This window comes from Camelina sativa, chromosome 15, assembly GCF_030686135.1.
Source record: "Camelina sativa cultivar CO46 ecotype springtype chromosome 15, ASM3068613v1".
Taxonomy (NCBI): domain Eukaryota; kingdom Viridiplantae; phylum Streptophyta; class Magnoliopsida; order Brassicales; family Brassicaceae; genus Camelina; species Camelina sativa.
The window spans coordinates 15,988,577-16,006,629 of record NC_141894.1 but is presented as its reverse complement, the minus strand read 5'-3'; the positions used below and the strand labels follow the sequence as shown (position 1 = coordinate 16,006,629).

Here is an 18,053-nt window from a genome sequence, read left to right as displayed (position 1 = left end):
TGGTTAGTAGCATAACATAATTGGTAACATTATGTCATGGTAAAATAACATAAATAAAAGAAAATTGCAGAATGAGAACTCGTAAAATATCGTAGAATAACAAAATTGTAGGATTTGATACATTTTGCAAAATAAAATAAACTAGATTTTATCCCGCGATATACCGCGGAGCTATATTTTATTAAAAAAAAAAAAAAAAATTTGATTAGTAGATTAACTATATATATATGAATATATGACTAATGTTTTGCATATTTTAAATCTTTATCTCTTATATTTATACATTAATTAAAATTAACCCATGTTCTAATATTTGATTAATAATATTTAAAATTTATGCTAAGGTTGCTATAACCCGTTTTGAAATAAACCCTGTTTTATGAGATTTTTAACATTTATAAGTCTAAAGATTCATAATATTTTAATTTTTATTAAATTTAACATACAAAATAATCATTTTTTTGAAATGGTGTTAAAAAATAAAAAGGTATATTTATTTTATTTAATAATTTAGATAGAACTAATTAGTTTCTATAAATACATTTCAAATTTATTTATAACAATTAAATCGAAATTGATGGCATATGCTCCTCTAATAATTACTATGTATAACAATTAGTTTTTATTAGAAAAATAAATTTAGTTAAATATTTAATGTCAGTGGCATTTCCTGTAAATAGTACATGAACTTCAAGATTTATTTCATAATTATCTTCAAATATATATATATAGATATAGATTAATATGTTATTGCCAATGTACACTTATTAACTCGTATATAATAAGCAAATATAGCCCAAACGCAAATAGTATACAGTTCCTTTGGTTCATTGATGGTCTTACATTATATATACTATTGTTTAGTTTCAATCTTAACCTCTCACCCAAACCAGAGCTTACATTATTTTTCTTTGCAAAAAAAGATAAAAAATGTTAGTCAATATATCAAACATAATGAGTGCCTTATAGTTAGTTAATTCATATCACGCAGTACAAGGTGACAAACCAATGAACCATGCATAATACATGAGCAGTGTCATGATTAAATTTAAACCAATACCACCGGTGGAAATCAATAGCAGAAAACAAAAATTGTATTTCAAACATAACATGGAAGAATCGAGATCAACTATAGTTATCTGACTCGACTCACACCCATCACATTAGGCCCAATTTGGATCTGTTTACAATTGGCTTAATTGGATCATTGGCCCATACCCGACATAATGAGTCTATTTCAGTAAATTGGTGGGAATGAGGCATTGAGAATCTTGTACTATGTAAGCTCTATTAAAATTTTCATACCCTCAATGAAACTTGATCTTATTCACCATATTCTAATTTCACCAACAACATAGTATCCAACACATAAACTTGTGTGTGTTTTCTGTGTCGAGCATAAAAACGCAGTTACACAAGACATCCCAATTGATGATCAGCTCTTTGATATGCAAAAGTGTGTCGTCCAAACTTTTTGGAACAAACTAATTCAAATCTTTGTGAAATCACTTTTAGGGTTTTAAACATGTAATGTATAACTCATTTCTTGATTGTTACAAGTTCCTCAAAATAAATTAAGACATACAATTAAATATGTACATCTTCATGTGATTATAATTTATATGTATATAGAGAAGTATGAACCGCATGAGAAAGTGGTATACTCAAAACTCATGGATGGGGATGAATAAAAGAAAAAAAGTCAGACATAAACACAGACAAGAAGCACGCGACGAATCTTTGTTGCTTTTTGGCTGTTGTAATCCTCTTTGAGTTTCTGATTCCCAAGTTTCTCCCCCACCAAAATAGTGCTTCTTATACAAACTCACTATCATAACCTTTTGCACGTTCCATCACTATTCACTAGTAGATTTTTTTCAATCGTTATTCACGTTGATAAACGATGAATTAAGCCATTAATCTTTCCAATATCAAGCAACTTCAGTATCCGTTCTCATATTTGATTTGGCTTCTTCAAAGGTGCACAAACTCCACAAAAGATTTATCTCTCTTTTATAGAAAAAAAATAAAACTATGATATTTATGAAGATTCGATGTGACTACAACAGAACATATGATGTTCACACAAAAAAAGACCATAATTTATTTTTGGTCGAGTAAAAATTAATAATCGTGGGAGTCATCTACGATATCCATCCATACTTGAATAAGTTTATTTTTCTTTACTCAATTAATTTATTGTGTTAAGTATGGACCGTTCAAGAAGAACCTTGTCGCTGAGACTTGAGAAGGACTCACGTGGACGTCAATGCTTGCTGAAACTTATATTTTTTGCATTACGCAATTTTGTTAAATCTAAAATAAATAAATAAATAATAATAAAAAAATAAATAAACTATTGGCGTAGAAGAAAAAACTTGTCAAAAATATATTACAAATATTAAGAAAAAAAATCCAAACAAATTATTTAATTAAATAATAAGAAAAAAGTAAGAAAAACAAGTGGGTGATGCATAATGAACCATCTTCTTAAGTGTGGTAGAAAGAAAAGCACCCACAACTACACCATTAACCTATCTTGTCCTGTCCCTTGAGGTTTCATATTTTTCTAGTTCTATTTTATCTAATTTGTATGGACATCATTTTTGCAACCTTTGAGATGTTGATTCGTTGACCTCCACCTGTGAATTTTATTAATTTGTCTCTAGTCTCTATTATGAGAGATGATTATCCATTAATGGTGTTTTTAATAGTTTTTCTAGGATAATATATGTGAGCTACTTATGAGGTTTTTGCAAATTTCATAAGGTTACAATTTGCAATCAACAACCGTTATATTAAATATTTGTTACTTGAAACATCCACCTATCAATAATCTTACGTTATTTAACAAGAAACCATTCATCGGTTATATATACAAGAAAAAAATATCATGTCAATCCTTGCTAAGGTTATGAAAATCAATATGAAATTATATATGTACTTTTCTAATAATTTCTCTATTATTATATCATACTTTCTTCTCTCATTTAAATTTAAAGTTGGTGAAACTCGTCCAATTCCATTTTACGCAATTCGACGTACGTCAGTGCCAGATTTTGTAACATCTGAGGTGAGTTCCAACTTGGATACATTATTCTCAATCTCAATGCTTCATGATGTCTGTACCTTGTATATTATTTAGTTTTAATACCAGCAGTACCACCATGCATCAATCGTAACTTGGTAGATCAGCAGGAAGTTCATAGACGCAATATAGTAATTTGTAAGTTTGTTTACATTAGAGATCCCTGTTTTAAAAATTCTCGCCTAGCACCGATTACATCCCGCAAAATCGTCAGATCCATCTTCTTTACCTCGATTAATAACTAATTCTGCCTAGCATCGATTATCCAATTATATCTGTCAAATTTGATTATAACTCATCTAATCGGATTACTTTCCGTTTAATTTTGTATATAATAATTATTTTTAGAGCTAAATATAAATCAAATATGTATGTTTATGATGTTTTAGTTTTACAATAACTAATGTACAAACTTTTAGTGAAAATCATAAATATTCTTTTAAAATTACGTTTTTGTGTGTTTACCGTAATTTTAAAAATAATACTATAGTTTTATATTTTATTTGATATTTTTATTTTAACATAAACAGAATTATACATATATTTAATACTATATATATTTATTTTATTATTAATTTAATAAAATAAGCCTAAAATTAGTCCCCTTTAATTTTCAATTTTCTTGCTAGGCGTTAGACCCACCTCGACCATCTGACTAGCGCCTAGCAATTTCTAAAACAGAGGGTTGAAATAGCCAATATTTACATACTGATGAAATTTTCCTGATTTTTTTTTATTATTATTATCGTATTCAATAAAATTTAATAATTTCTCCACATCTGAGACAAAAACTTAACACATGAAGTTGCGTAGTCTTTTGTCTTTTCTCTTGTATATTTGTTATGCCTTTTCTTTGGTATTCTTTGCTTTGGAGTAGATGAATTTCCAACGTGATTCTTAGAAGGCTTCACTACGATTTAAGTATTTTGCAGATTATTAAATGCATGTTATTGGTTTTACACTCACATATCCAGCCAAAATGTATATACATTATTAAATGGCTTCATTTATACTAATGAATTACTTGTCACTGATTTTGGTATTGTACTTAATAGAGTTTCGATCAGGGTACGCTTCCGCGTTGTCCTTTTCCAACCAAAAGCTCGATTAAAGAAACAATGATTCATTTCACCAAGTGTGTTATTTAGCTAATTTTCATTTTGACTTTGAAGTAGTGTGATAACTAATAGATGTTTATAAGATAACGCAAAATGAGAATGTTCGGGTTTGTCAGCTTCCTTTAATCAAGAAGGTGCGAGTCTCGAGCCTTTCTAATTCGTTTGGGCATCAGTATCACTGTATCAGGGTCATTGGAACTTTATATGATATAGCATTATTATGTTCAAGATATATTTTAAAAGTCGACAACTATATTAGAGTTATCAAATTTTCAGATTGATATCCTTGTGTGATTTTATCTTGGTTACAGAAAGTTGTTTGATCCAATTTTAGTTGATCCGGGAATAATGTGAAGGTAATTTTTATATAGTAAGAAAGAAGTCATGATGAAAACATATAAACTCTTTAGTTATAATTTAACAAAGTAATTAGATACAAAAAGTAGATAGTATATTAAAATGTAATTTTAAATGAAGGTTGAACTCAGAATTACTTTTTGAGAAACGAATATGTGGCTTAGACACTTTTTGATATCTTTGTAATTTATACATTTTATGATCTAGATTGGTCCAGTAATCTATATGTATTTGTCAACTTAGAATGATTTATTACTTATTAGATTGTTTGTCAAAAAAAAGAAAAAAAGGAATGACTTATTAGATTTTATTTATTAAAGTTAAAATAAATGAAACCACTAATAACTGATTTATGAAACATTAGAAGTTGTACTTATTTGGTAATATTTGTAAAATCTAAAATATACAATTTTACTATGAGATTGCAATTCAAAGTTAATTGAAAAACATGAGATTGTATAATTGATTGCAGATTCGGAGTAATATTTAATTTGTAGATATCTATATTAACATTTTTGAAGTACATTTTCTGTTATGTCCTTTTAGTTTTGCTTATTTAAATTTTTATTTACAACATTAGCCCTTCAAAAAATTCAAAAAATAACATTACACAGAAACTCAATTACTAAAAATTCTTAAATTGACCAACACTTGTTACATTTACGTCATAAAATCTTTACAACATCTATACATTTTGCTTTTTCCAAAAACAACTCTAACCATTAAAGTTTTAACCCATAAAATCTCCAAAACTATCTTTAGAGATGGTATAATCTCTCAAATTTATATGATACTACCAATTTTCAAATTATTTCTCTGTATCATATATTCGTATAACTATCTAAAGCGCACCAATACAAAATAACAATTATTTTAAGAGCTCACCGATCAAATGTTTAAACGGGTTAGAATTAAAATTAGCCCGATCTATGATTAGTTAAATAGAAATATTAATATCATTTGATACTTCTAATTGTTTAGTTGCACTCAATAAACAACAATAATTTTTTTTACTAAATTATATATGTTTTACGGGTTAAATCTAGGACGACCAAAAGTTTAATCACATAACTTTAATACTCAATAAAAACCATAATAATACTAATAATATAATTGAAATACTAAATTATAAATTTTAAAAATTTAATATGAATATATATATATATATATTTTTTTTTTTTCTGCGGTGTACTGCGGGTTAAAACCTAGTTGATTTGATATATTATTCATAAATCATAACGAAGAAGTCACACCACTATAGTATTCTTTTCAATCGGTGTAGATACAAAGATCGTGATAGAATTATTGTTTGTTATCAGTAAAGACACCCACATATAAAAACACTGAGAGAAAATAGTGACATCATGTCTTCGTATCTTAAAATTTTCTGTCATATAACCGCTTTCCCTTAAATAATTATAGATCATCCTCTTTTGAACAATACTCTGTCTTCATCTTCTTAAAGAAGAATCACACAAGTTTTGACAACTTGTATTCTAAAATGATCAGCGTCGAACACATGCTTTTTTTCTGACACAGTTGGGAGTGTTAAATTTAGTCCAACAGATAAGAGAATAGACAAAGAATTCAAAATTAATATTTGTATCTTTTCGTTTTAATATTTAATTTTTACAAATTGATGAAATTTAGCCAAAATTGTATTTTGAATTTTTTTTAATTCATTTAAAACACATACCTAAATTTTTCTAAATATTTGTCATGGATAAAGATCTTTACTTATCCATTTCATTTTACTCTTATAAAAGTTATATCAGAGTTTCTAACTCCGAATGTTAGAGGAAAGGATTTCGTCCAAGACATTTTGTTCCCAACATTAGAATTTGATTCTTACCATCATAATACCACCATTCCAGGCCAGAATTTAAATATGTTAGTTTCCAAGAGCCATCAATTTGAAAACGAGATAAATGACCAGCCTAGCAGGGGCTACGAAAGAAACGGAGGTGCCCAAACATACCTCCGATAGAGATTGCGCCCCCTTCCACAATAACTTTTTGCATAAGACATGAGAAATAATATGAGAATGCTCTATCTTGTTCCTTGAAAATGTTAATTCTTTTATCCCAAACATAATTATTTGTTAATATAAAATTTTATAAAACTAATGGGACTAAAAAATTCAAAGTTAATAGAACAAGAGAATTTGTTAAAAACACCCCTTTTGATATACCCCTTTTCAAAAATACCCTCTTTTCTGGCCATTTTTATTTTTGCCCTCTTTTAATTTTTAATGACCATTTTACCCTTAGATGAAAATTATTTTATTCAATAAAAAGAAAAACAAAATTTTCCCGCCAAAAAATTTCCGACATATTTTCCCGCCAAAAAATTTTCGAAAAAATTTTCCCGCCAAAAATTTTTTTTGTTAAAAAATTTCGACAAAAAAAATTTTCCGCCAAAATTTTTCCCGCCAAAAAAAATTTACAAGATTTTTAAAAGGTTTTATAAGGTTTCTACCTTATAAACACCTTGTAAAGGCTTTTACAAGATTTTTTAAAGAGTTTTAAAAGGTTTTTTAAACAACTTGTAAACGCTTTTACAAGATTTTTAAAAGGTTTTTAAAAAGTTTTTAAAAGGATTTTAAAAGGTTTTCAAATAGTTTTTAAAAAGATTTTTAAAAGGTTTTTAAACACCTTGTAAACGCTTTTACAATGATTTTAAAAACCTTGTAAAAGTTTTTATAAGATTTTTAAAAGGTTTTTAAACACCTTGTAAATGCTTTTAAAAGCGTTTATAAGGTGTTTAAAAACCTTTTAAAAGCATTTACAAGCTTTTTAAAAGCATTTACAAGGTTTTTAAAAGCGTTTACAATGTGTTTAAAAACTTTTTAAAAATCTTGTAAACACTTTTAAAAGTTTTTTAAAAGCGTTTACAATGTTTTTAAAAGGTATAATTTTCAATATTTTGGCGGGGAAAATTTTTTTTTTGGCGGGAAAAAATAATTTTTTCGGGAAAAATTTTCGATTTTGGCGGGAAAAAAAATTTGGCGGGAATTTTTTTTGGCGGGAAAATATTTTCGATTTTGATGACTGTACATTTTTGCTGTCACTCAAAAAAGGGTAATTTGGTCATTTTGTATATAAAGAATGGTAGTTTTAAAAATGGTCAACATGAAGGGGTATTTTTAAAAAGGGGTATGGAAAAAGAGGTATTTTTGAGAATACCCCATAGAACAAATTAGACTGTATGATTGGAAATAATTAATTGTTTCATTCTATCAAACACCACAACTAAGCTAACTAAGAAAAAATGCAGCAAGAACATTCATGTTTAATGACAAAATCTTAAATAACAAATCTAAAGGTGAAGTGACCTTAGTGCATTGGTTAGTGGTAAGTCCGATTGTAAAAGAAACCATCACATCAAAAATCGAGTCTCGCCAAATGGTTGAAAAAAAAAAATGAAGTTAGCACTAATAGTATTTTTATCATTTGTGGTAAATTAACTTTCTGTCAAAACTTTAATACCATTACAATTTAAGTTTCTGGCATGTATTTTTCTTACCATTACAATTTAAGTTTATGGCATGTATTTTTATTTCTATTACATCATCATTAGACATATTTATCTAATCTTATTGTGATAATATTCAATTACAAATGGCATGCTTATCCATTGTAAACAAAAATGTGTTATTAAAAAAATTCTTAATCTCTTTCTCGGTATTATTTTTTTTAGTCAAATTAGTAATTTGTATATTCCTTTAAAATTATGAATTACTTTGTTTGACATATTATTAAATATTTTGTGGTTTATAAAGAATGATATCGGTTGATTTTTTTTCTTATAAAGAAAGATACTAGAGATGGGGTGGATGTATCGGATGCTAACGGCGGGAAAAAAAAAATTAAAAAGAAAGAAAAAAGATCTCCACAAAAATTGAAGCTAATATATATGAATAAATATACAATTTTGTATATAAGTATATAAATACTGTATTCTAAAAGCAAAAGCTCTCTGATCATAAAACCTGAAACCTATTCTCTTTTCGTTTTCACATTTCTCTCATTCTTTATCTTTATCTTCTTTTTCTTTGGATTCACATTTTGAAGAAGCTTGTGGAGGTAGCAACACTGTCAACACATAACATTCTTTACAACATCTCCAGATCCAATCTCGCTTCTTTAGATTCAAGACACGAAAAGATTTACAGGTTCTCTCTCTTTCTTTTATCTTCTTTGTTCTTCGTTCTTGTTTTTGGATCTTTGAGATTTGAAAGAACATGTTTATGCGTTTTGTGTGCTTGTTATGATATTATGAATGTTATCTCGGGTGTAACATATGTGATTTGTAATTAATGGACATTCGAATTAAGTTTCCTCTGTTTCTCGTCGCCGGAAAAGCCACCGGAAAATTGGCCGGAGACTCTTTTATAGTTCCAACACTTGCAAAGTTGTGGAACATCGAGGGACCACTCGTTCCACACTTTTTTCTGCCTCTTTGCTTTCTGCTAATTATCTCCTTTTCCAACAAGATTAGCCGTAAAATTAAACATAATTATGAATTTCAATTTTTTTACGTTAATGATAAAAACACATGAGGACGAGGTACTGACAGATTTTGACCTTCTTTGTCAAAGTTTGAATAAGTTGTTAGGAAATCACCGTTTTGAGCTAGTCAAAATTTGGTACTTTTTTTGTTTTGTTTTTATTAGAAACATATGTAATTTACTAGTATTGTTCTACGTTTTGGTTAAGAAATCAATGTTTTGCGTTACTCATTTAGTATTGATTCTTTTTAACACATGTAATAGTTAAGTATTGTTTTACGTTTTGTTTTTCCTCCTTTTGCAATCTAAACTCAATATCTAATTTCTTTCTCATCGTTGAGTCAAAAGAGAACACACACACACATTTTTCAACTTCTATTGGCTGTCCAATTTGTTGTGTGGAGTCAATGAAAACACACTCAAATGTTTATTTAAAAAAACAAAACAAAAAACAACCAAGACCTTTATGATATAGTATAATCTATGCTTGACTATATGGTATTATGGTTTACTAGTCATCTACCAGTGCAAGATTGGTTTAGATATCGGTTATTTCGGGTTTGTTTTCCAATTTAGGTAAATGGAAACGATATACCAACTCCCAATTTTTTGTTTTTGTTTTCAAGAGTTGTCTTTATAACACGAACGATTTGATGAGGTCCATATGATGACGGCCTACCTATATTGTTAAATAATCTAATCCAATTCCTTATTGCCGAGGATCTAAACATTCTGATCTACTACCTAGACTACAAATACCGATACCACACATCTCACATGCTAGCTACCTCTATCTTAGGGTCAAATTTATCATTATGCTATATTGTCTCTATATAGCATACTAATTTATTATGTATTTCATAATGACAAGGCCATGAGCTCATTACTCCTAAGTCTATATGAACGTGGAAACGTGTGAATGATCAGCTATAAATGATCAATAGATCTACACAGTTATACTGCCTATATCACAAAATTTTATACAAAGGTATTAAAACGAGCTATATTGATTTTCTTTGGTTATTTTTTTTTAAGAAAAAAATTAGTTTAAACTTTTCTCATACGTAAAAATATAAACACGGTGAATTTTTCTATTACAAAAAATATCTTCTTTCTGTTTTGAATTAGTTCTTGTTACAAATTTTCTCACGCATTTTCATTTTTTTTTGTTTTAGTTGATATCATCAATTAATAAGTTAAACGAATAAAGATAAAACTGAAACATATGTAAAAAATTTGTATCAAAACATAAAATGAGATCTAATCTGAAACAAAATTTAACTTCTAAAACGACAGTTAACTTGAAACCGAAAGATTATTATTTACTATCCAAAATATTAAACTCATAAAACTCTATTATTTTAAACTGTAAACTTATATTTTTATTTTTAACGTATAATACGTTGAATAAAAATTCATATTTATATAATTAATTGAAACATTATGTCCATGCCGATTCAGGCCATTTGAACCTCCACTTGCGATGGATGTAAACCACGAAATTTATTTTTTCTTACCTCTAAAATTAAAGCCATAAATTGTTAAATTGCCATATATTTACCTCTACGACTACAAGGTTTGTGGTCTTAAGTTTTTTTTTTTTTCCTTGAGCCTCGGAATTTCAAGATCAAATCATATGTATATGGGAACATTGGAAAGCAAAAAAAAAGGTATATATTTTCTTTTTTGATCAACCAGCAAAAAAAGTATAAAAATACAATAAAATTCAATAACAAGAAAATTCGAAGATTCTCTAACAAAAAATGGGAAATTTGAAGATCTAATAATATATGTTATCCTAATATTGTAGATGAAGTTATTCTACATTAGATTTTTTTTTTTTTTTTTTTTTTTTTTTTTTTTTTTTTTGTGAGATGGGGGGAATAGTCTAACAATTGTCACTTTTTTCTTCAACTCGTCTTAGTGCCTTAGTGGAGGTATGTGTCTCCACTCTATATTAAGTGGACCAATGAATCCCTAGAAAAGGGCATCTGATGTTGCTGCTTAGCATTACATTACCCATTCATATTCGTAAGATTCGTCTGCGCAATTTTGTATCCGTACCAACACGTTTCTCTTTCAAGTCTTTACAAATTGCATAGAATTCCGAATCCTTTATCTTTTTATAAGATCTAATTCGTTTTCGCTTTTTGATCTCTTAACCTTTTGTTTCCTTGTCAACTAAAGTTTTTTTTTCTTAGTGCTTCTTTGTTTATCCACGCCTCTCCATTATCATTAGGGCAAATTATAGTTACAACACAAAAGGTTCTTGCTTTTTTTCTGGATTAGTGTATAAATTTATATATCAGTTCCTGCCAAATCTTGACTTTGTGAATTTTAAGTCTTAAGAATCTTGACTGTCTTAAGATTTTGTAGCTTCCTTTTTTAAGTTTGGTTTGTTCTTTTGTCTTTTAGTCTTTATTATTCACATGGTTAAGGTTAAAAGTTGCAATCTCGGATTAAAATGAGCCATCTATTGTGGATTCTCGTTGACGCTTATAAAAGGTTGCTTTTTAAGTTTAAGCTAAAGAAGGGTAAAGGGTTACTTGCACTATACGTATTCTCTGTTTTTGTTCGGCTAAAACAGAAAACAAATGAGATAGCTTTCTGTTGAGAAACGGATTCTGTGTGTCTGTGTGATATTTTTTGAGAATAGACAACCGATGTTTCTCATGTAAAACATGAATTTTGTCCACTTCAAATCTACAAAATTGCAATCTCTTCACCGTTTCTAGAATAGATTTGTATGTGCTCCTCTTTTTGTTTTGATAACAGAATCAGATTCTTATCCTTTGCTTCGTTCTTCTATCTTCTTGTTCTGTTCTTGCCGACTCTGCTTTTGCAAATGCTTGAATTTTCATTGTTTACTTTCACAGGTTTTGATCTGAAGGACGAAAACTCTCGGACAAGGACAAGGACATAGACAGGGGAAGCTTGTCGATCGCCCTGTTTTGCCTTTTTTTTGGTTCTTGACGATTTCCATCTAAGAAACTGATTTCTGGTGCAAAATCCTCTGTGATGTGTTTCTTAAATCATTCGATCTTCTAATGTCATGAAGAGAAGAGAGTCTGGTAAGTTTAAAGAGTTATGGAGTCCGGTACAAGCGTTAGCAACAACAGTGGAAGCAGCAGAAACGATAGCTATGAAGCAATTAAGAATGGATCATGGTTTCATCAGTTCCGCAATGGTTGCAATCCCTGGATGGCTAGATATGTATATGGTCTGATCTTCCTCATCGCGAATCTACTAGCTTGGGCTGCCCGTGATTATGGTCGGCGTGCCTTACGAAAAGTGACAAGTATGTTCCCCTCTTGGATCATGTTTCAAATATAACTTACATCACTAGTTCGTTGTACTTATAAGTTTGATTATATTGCAGTATTCAAGAACTGTAAAGGCGGAGAAAACTGTTTGGGGACGGAAGGAGTCTTAAGGGTTAGCTTGGGATGTTTTGTATCCTTTTCTTGGTCCATTCGTTACATACTAATCTAACTACGTCAATGTTATATGTTTCATTAAGTCACTTAGAAATTGTTTTGACCTTGACCATTAAGTCATCAGTTGTTCTACTTCGTTATGTTTCTTTCAACTCTTGGCACGTCGAAAACGCATTCGTCAAGAGATAGATGGCATTCTGGATGGTGGTTTGCTAAGCTCATCTTGTGGCCTGCTTTAACCATCATTCCCTTCTTGCTTCCTTCTTCCATTATTAACCTTTACGGTTAGGCTTGATTAGAATATTACTCTTTAAATCCTCTTTCAAATTCAATTGGTACGACGACTAACGTCTTTTTTGTTTGGTTTGGTTTTGTAGGAGAGATTGCCCATTTTGGTGCAGGGTAAGATTTTATTTGATCAGTCCAACTTTACAATGAGTATATACTATATGAAAAATCCCAAATCTTATTGTTGTTATTTCTGTACAGGGTATTTCTCTTAATACAACTAATTAGTGTGATCAGTTTCATTCAATGGCTTAACGAATGCTATCAATCCCAAAAAGATACGGAAAAATGGTTAGATTCTTTTGATACTAATTTACAAGAAATGTTTTTTTTTTTTTTTCTAGTACTAATTAATCAAGCAAACACACTTTATGTTTGCAGCCGTGTCTATGTGATGATACTATCAACTTCCTCATACACAGTGTGCATAGTAGGAGTGATTATGATGTACGTCTGGTATGCACCTGATTCGTCATGCCTTCTCAATATATTCTTTATAACATGGACTTTGTTCCTTATCCAACTCATGACAAGCATAGCTCTTCATCCTAAAGTAAGTCTTTTTTTGTATCTAGTATTCTTATTCTTATAATGTGATTTGTGTTTTTACTTTGATTGTGATTGTGTTTTGTATCTATTATTATTATTATTATTATTATTATTGTTAATGTGATTTTGTCAACACCAATAGGTGAATGCTGGATACTTGACTCCAGCTCTAATGGGACTCTATGTTGTGTTTGTCTGCTGGTGCGCCATTCGAAGGTATGTTTATGTTTCATATCATATCTTTTATTTTAACAAGGTCTGGTTAGATCTTAAAGATATTATATCATCATTAGAATTATTTGATCTAATCTTATTTATTTATTTTTCTTCTACATTTTAATTATTCTTTATATATATGTTTGTGTTCCCAGTTTCTTCATTCATCGTGAGAAAAATATAAACCAAAATCATCTCAAAATATTAGTATATATCTATAATCAAGGATAATAATTTTATTGTTATCTCTATTTTTATTTATTGTGTGGTTTAGATAACTTCTCTAAAAGTTAGTATGGTTTAGGAATTAGGAGTTAGTACTAGTCGAGTATGATTAGGAGATTTAGTTGGTTTGGGTGTCCTTAGCCACTATATATATATGGTGGAGAAGATAGGTCAAGAACCATTCATCATCATCATCTTCCTGCTTTGTTTCTAAGCTTCTATCGTCAGATCTCTCTCTCTCTCTCAGTTCCTGGAGATATGTCAGAGAACAAAACTTATGCAGAGAATCTTAGCAATGCCTTTGTGGAGCATTACTATTACATTCTTAACGAAGCACCTCGCTATCTTCATATTTTCTATAATGAACCCTGTCTGTTTAACCGTCGTGATCCTGTCTGTCTGTCTGTCAAGAAAACTTTCTGCACTAGGGAAGAAGTGAAAGATGAGTTTCTGGCTATGCGATACGAAGATTACACGGCTGAGATTGAGACTTCACTTGGTATACCATATCCTATGGAGGATGATCGTGTTATTGTGTTCGTCAATGGATACTTGACAAGGAAGAAAGATAACGTGAGGGGCAAGTTTACGCAAACGTTTCTCGTTGCTCAACAAGACGGTTTCAGTATCTTAAACGATATTTTCAGGTTCAAGGAGACGCATGTCCCAACCTTAAATCCGATTGCTCTTTCTCCTCACCAACCGGCAGCAACAGAGAACTAAGCTTTCCTTAGTGAGAAAGCTCCAAGCAAAGGGGACGATGATGATGAATTATGTGTTTCAGTTTTAGGGTTCTAGACTTACATATATGTGTTCTCCAAAGTTCGTTTTGGGTTGGGTTTCTAGGTTTAGGGATCCTAGGAAATTAGGAATCGAATCAAAAGATGTAGGTTCCTATGAACATAAGTTCATTTTCTAGTGTTTTCATAGTGATTTCTCTTTGTTTCAGCTGTTGGAAAAGTTTCAAAATTATAATCAGAAAAATTTATAACAGAATTTTTAAAGAAATTCCAACACATCTTTTTGTTTTTTGAGCGTTTGTTCCACTTCTATTCAAGTTCTGCATTTGAACGTGAAAAAACTAGAAAAGTTAATTAGAAGCTTGCACAAGTAGTGGAGCTATAATTTTTCTTTGATGTTGTGCAGTGAACCAGTGGGAGAAAGTTGCAACAGAAAAGCAGCAGCTTCGAACAGAACAGACTGGCTTACCATCATTGTAAAGTTTTTTAACCTCTTAAGACTCTTTGTTTTTTAAATTTCACCCAAAAGTAAAAATTATACTGATTTTGAGTAACATTGTGCAGAGCTTTGTGGTTGCGCTACTTGCAATGGTTATCGCCACATTTTCAACAGGAATAGACTCACAATGTTTCCAGTTCAAGAAAACTGAGAGCGATCAAGAAGGAGAAGGAGAAGAGGAAGATGGTGTTCCATATGGATATGGATTCTTCCATTTTGTGTTTGCCACAGGAGCAATGTACTTCGCTATGCTACTCATCGGTTGGAACACTCATCACCCCATGAAAAAGTAATGTTTTTTCTCATTCTAGCTTTTGTGAGATTTTTGTAGTCTCAGCTTGAAGCTTGAGACATCAACTCATACTGTTTGTTTTTTTTTTCTGTATTTAGGTGGACGATTGACGTGGGATGGACGAGTACTTGGGTAAGGGTTGTGAACGAGTGGGTTGCGGTTGGCGTATACAGTAAGTCATGACAAAATCTTGAATGCTTTCATCCTTAAAAACTTTGAGATTGTGAAACAGTTTTGTAATGTTTTGTTGATGAAATTTTGTGATAGTTTGGATGTTGGTGTCTCCTCTCATACTAAAGAGTAGAAGACAAACGACAAGTGGGACATAAGCGAAAAATCGTTTATGGATCTCTTTTCTCCGCATGTGGGATGGATAGAACTAAACCGCCTTTTTCACCTACGACCAGGATGTATGTTTCGGTGGCAACTCAAATATGTTCTCATGGATTTGGTGGAAAATAGTATTAGCTAGAAGATTAGATTGGGGAATTGTTGGACGACAGCCAAATCTTTGTAAGTAGATTGTTCTAGGAAGGTGGATTACAAAAATAGTAATGATTATTATTTTGTCATCTCATATGTGACTTAAGGGTTTTAATTATCACAAAATTACACATGCATATGTCAAAATGTAAATCAAAGACAATAGAAAGCATGCAACATTTATAACAAAAAGTTCAAAGACTCTTTCATCATTCACCGAACAATATTCCAAAAAAAAAAGTAACAAAACAAACGTGAATCCTCACTATGAACGATGCCTTAATCCACCAAAAAAGACATCAAGAAACCCACTTTCACTCTTAACAAGACTTTTTACGGCCACAGTGTTACAAAAAATAACAATGTTACAAAAAATAACAATAAAACAAAGGTACTGATAAATAAGACCCCTGTTTTAAAAACCCCCACCTAGCACCGATTATGTCCCATAAAATTGCTAGGCCCACCCTCTTCGCCTCGATTAACGACTAATCCCTGCCTAGTATCGATTATCCGATTATGCATGTCTAGTCCGATTATTTTCTGCTTAATTCAGCTTAATTTTGTGTATACCAATTTTTTTTAAGAACCAAATAAAAATCAAACATAAATATTTTTGTTATTTAGGCATTTAAATTAAGAGATTATGATGTTTTACAATAACTAATGTATAACTTTTAACAAAAATCATAAAATTTTCTTTTAAAATGATGATTTTATGTGTTTACCATAATTTTAAAGACAATACTATAATTTTATATTTAATTGATATTTTCCTTTTAACATAAACAGAATTATACATATATTTAGTACAATATATTTTTATTTTATTGTTAATTTAATAAAATAACCCTAAAACTAGTCCCTGATTAATCTCCATTTAATCTTCGATTTTCTCGCTAGGCGCTAGGCCCACCACAACCGCCCGACTAGCGCCTAGCGATTTCTAAAACAGGGGATAAGACTAATTAACCACCAGTAAGTTAATATTACAACGTACAACACAAGTTACAACAATGATAAAATAGCACCTTTTTAACAGTTCTGGTGAAGAAAAGTACATCCATGGAAAAGTAAAAGACATCGAGCTTTAAAACCCTAGACTGGATGGCCGGGAAAGGGAGTGTTGAGTTGGATCATCTTTCGTTTCAAAATTAATGAAAAGAAGATGACCACTGAGAAGAGAGAACAAATGAAGCTCTTGCGACCAAGTAAGTAACAAAAAAAAGTCAAAGAAGGCCATTTTGGGCATTAAGTACAATTCAACCAAAATTAGGTCTGAGTCTTGTTAATTATTAATATTAGCAGGAGAGACCACATATAATGGAAACAATCATCATACATGAGATCCTTCATTTTCTCCGGACACCGGAAGCTAAGAAATATTGTTCAATGGCGCTTAAAACGGACATGAGTAAAGCTTATGACCATATTGAATGGGGTTTCCTCCAAGCAGTCCTAAAAAAGCTTGGTTTTAGTGACAAATGGATATCCTGGATCCTTACTTGTGTTAGCTCGGTATCATATTCCTTCCTTATCAATGGGACACCGCAAGGCTTAGTTACTCCATCTCGCGGACTGCGTCAAGGAGAACCTCTCTCCTCATATCTCTTCATTCTCTGTACCGAGGTCCTCTCCGGTTTATGCGTCCAGGCTCAAAACCAAGGTTTACTCCCCGGCATCAAAGTCTGTAGAGCAAGTCCCTCGATTAACCACCTTCTAATTGTGGACGATACCATGTTCTTTTGCAAATCAAATGATGTGTGCTGCAGAAACCTGTTAAAGATTTTGAATACGTACGAAAAGGCTTTGGGGCAATGCATTAACCTCAATAAGTCTACAATTACCTTCTCCTCAAAGACGTCAGCTCACACCAAGGTCCGTGTTAGGTCTACTCTTAATAATTCACAAGAGGGAGGCTTCGAAAATTATCTAGGGCTCCCAGAGAACTTTGGTCACAAGAAAACAAGTGCTCTCAGCTGGTCCTCTCGATGTTTATCTGGAGCAGGAAAACAAGTACTCCTCCAAACCGTGCTCACTGCCCTCCATGTTTATTCTATGTCCTGCTTTAAGCTCCCTGTCTTGCTTTGGAAACAAATTCAATCCGTCTTTACCCATTTCTGGTGGGATGACAAACCTGATAAGAAGAAAATGTGCTGGGTGGCGTGGGATTCTCTTATAGAATCCAAATATGCAGGAGGCTTAGGTTTTCGTGATGTGGAACAGTTTAACGATGCCCTACTTGCCAAAA

The 18,053-nt window shown here is 30.9% G+C and overlaps 2 protein-coding genes across 5 annotated transcripts; both read left to right on the top strand.

Annotated features, from left to right (window-relative positions):
- Nucleotides 1-8,372: 8,372 nt before the first annotated feature.
- LOC104746985 (uncharacterized) lies at nucleotides 8,373-15,896 on the top strand. Of its 4 annotated transcripts, none has more exons than XM_010468549.3 (12): nucleotides 8,373-8,737; nucleotides 11,950-12,371; nucleotides 12,453-12,526; nucleotides 12,635-12,794; nucleotides 12,888-12,912; nucleotides 13,000-13,089; nucleotides 13,180-13,351; nucleotides 13,490-13,563; nucleotides 14,935-15,004; nucleotides 15,093-15,316; nucleotides 15,418-15,491; nucleotides 15,587-15,896. In XM_010468549.3, the coding sequence occupies exons 2-12, from the start codon at nucleotides 12,161-12,163 to the stop codon at nucleotides 15,646-15,648; spliced, it is 1,236 nt and encodes a 411-aa protein (XP_010466851.2). In that variant the 5' UTR covers nucleotides 8,373-8,737; nucleotides 11,950-12,160; the 3' UTR covers nucleotides 15,649-15,896. The 4 variants fall into 4 exon arrangements, with proteins under 4 accessions (XP_010466851.2, XP_010466853.2, XP_087343628.1 ...); XM_010468551.3 differs by lacking the exon at nucleotides 8,373-8,737 and adding an exon at nucleotides 11,065-11,338; XM_087487502.1 differs by lacking the exon at nucleotides 8,373-8,737 and adding an exon at nucleotides 11,398-11,578.
- Nucleotides 13,897-14,796, top strand: LOC109129040 (nuclear transport factor 2-like). The gene has a single exon (XM_019236560.2). The coding sequence runs from the start codon at nucleotides 14,047-14,049 to the stop codon at nucleotides 14,509-14,511; it is 465 nt and encodes a 154-aa protein (XP_019092105.1). The 5' UTR covers nucleotides 13,897-14,046; the 3' UTR covers nucleotides 14,512-14,796.
- Nucleotides 15,897-18,053: the final 2,157 nt, after the last annotated feature.

What these genes read in the sequence shown, in the direction of transcription:
- LOC104746985 (XM_010468549.3), top strand. Translation starts at nt 12,161, where the DNA reads ATGGAGTCCGGTACAAGCGTTAGCAACAACAGTGGAAGCAGCAGAAAC. An exon ending in CAGACTGGCTTACCATCATT is followed by an intron (nt 15,005 to 15,092) that starts GTAAAGTTTTTT and finishes AACATTGTGCAG; the next exon opens with AGCTTTGTGGTTGCGCTACT. An exon ending in ACTCATCACCCCATGAAAAA is followed by an intron (nt 15,317 to 15,417) that starts GTAATGTTTTTT and finishes TTCTGTATTTAG; the next exon opens with GTGGACGATTGACGTGGGAT.
- LOC109129040 (XM_019236560.2), top strand. Translation starts at nt 14,047, where the DNA reads ATGTCAGAGAACAAAACTTATGCAGAGAATCTTAGCAATGCCTTTGTG.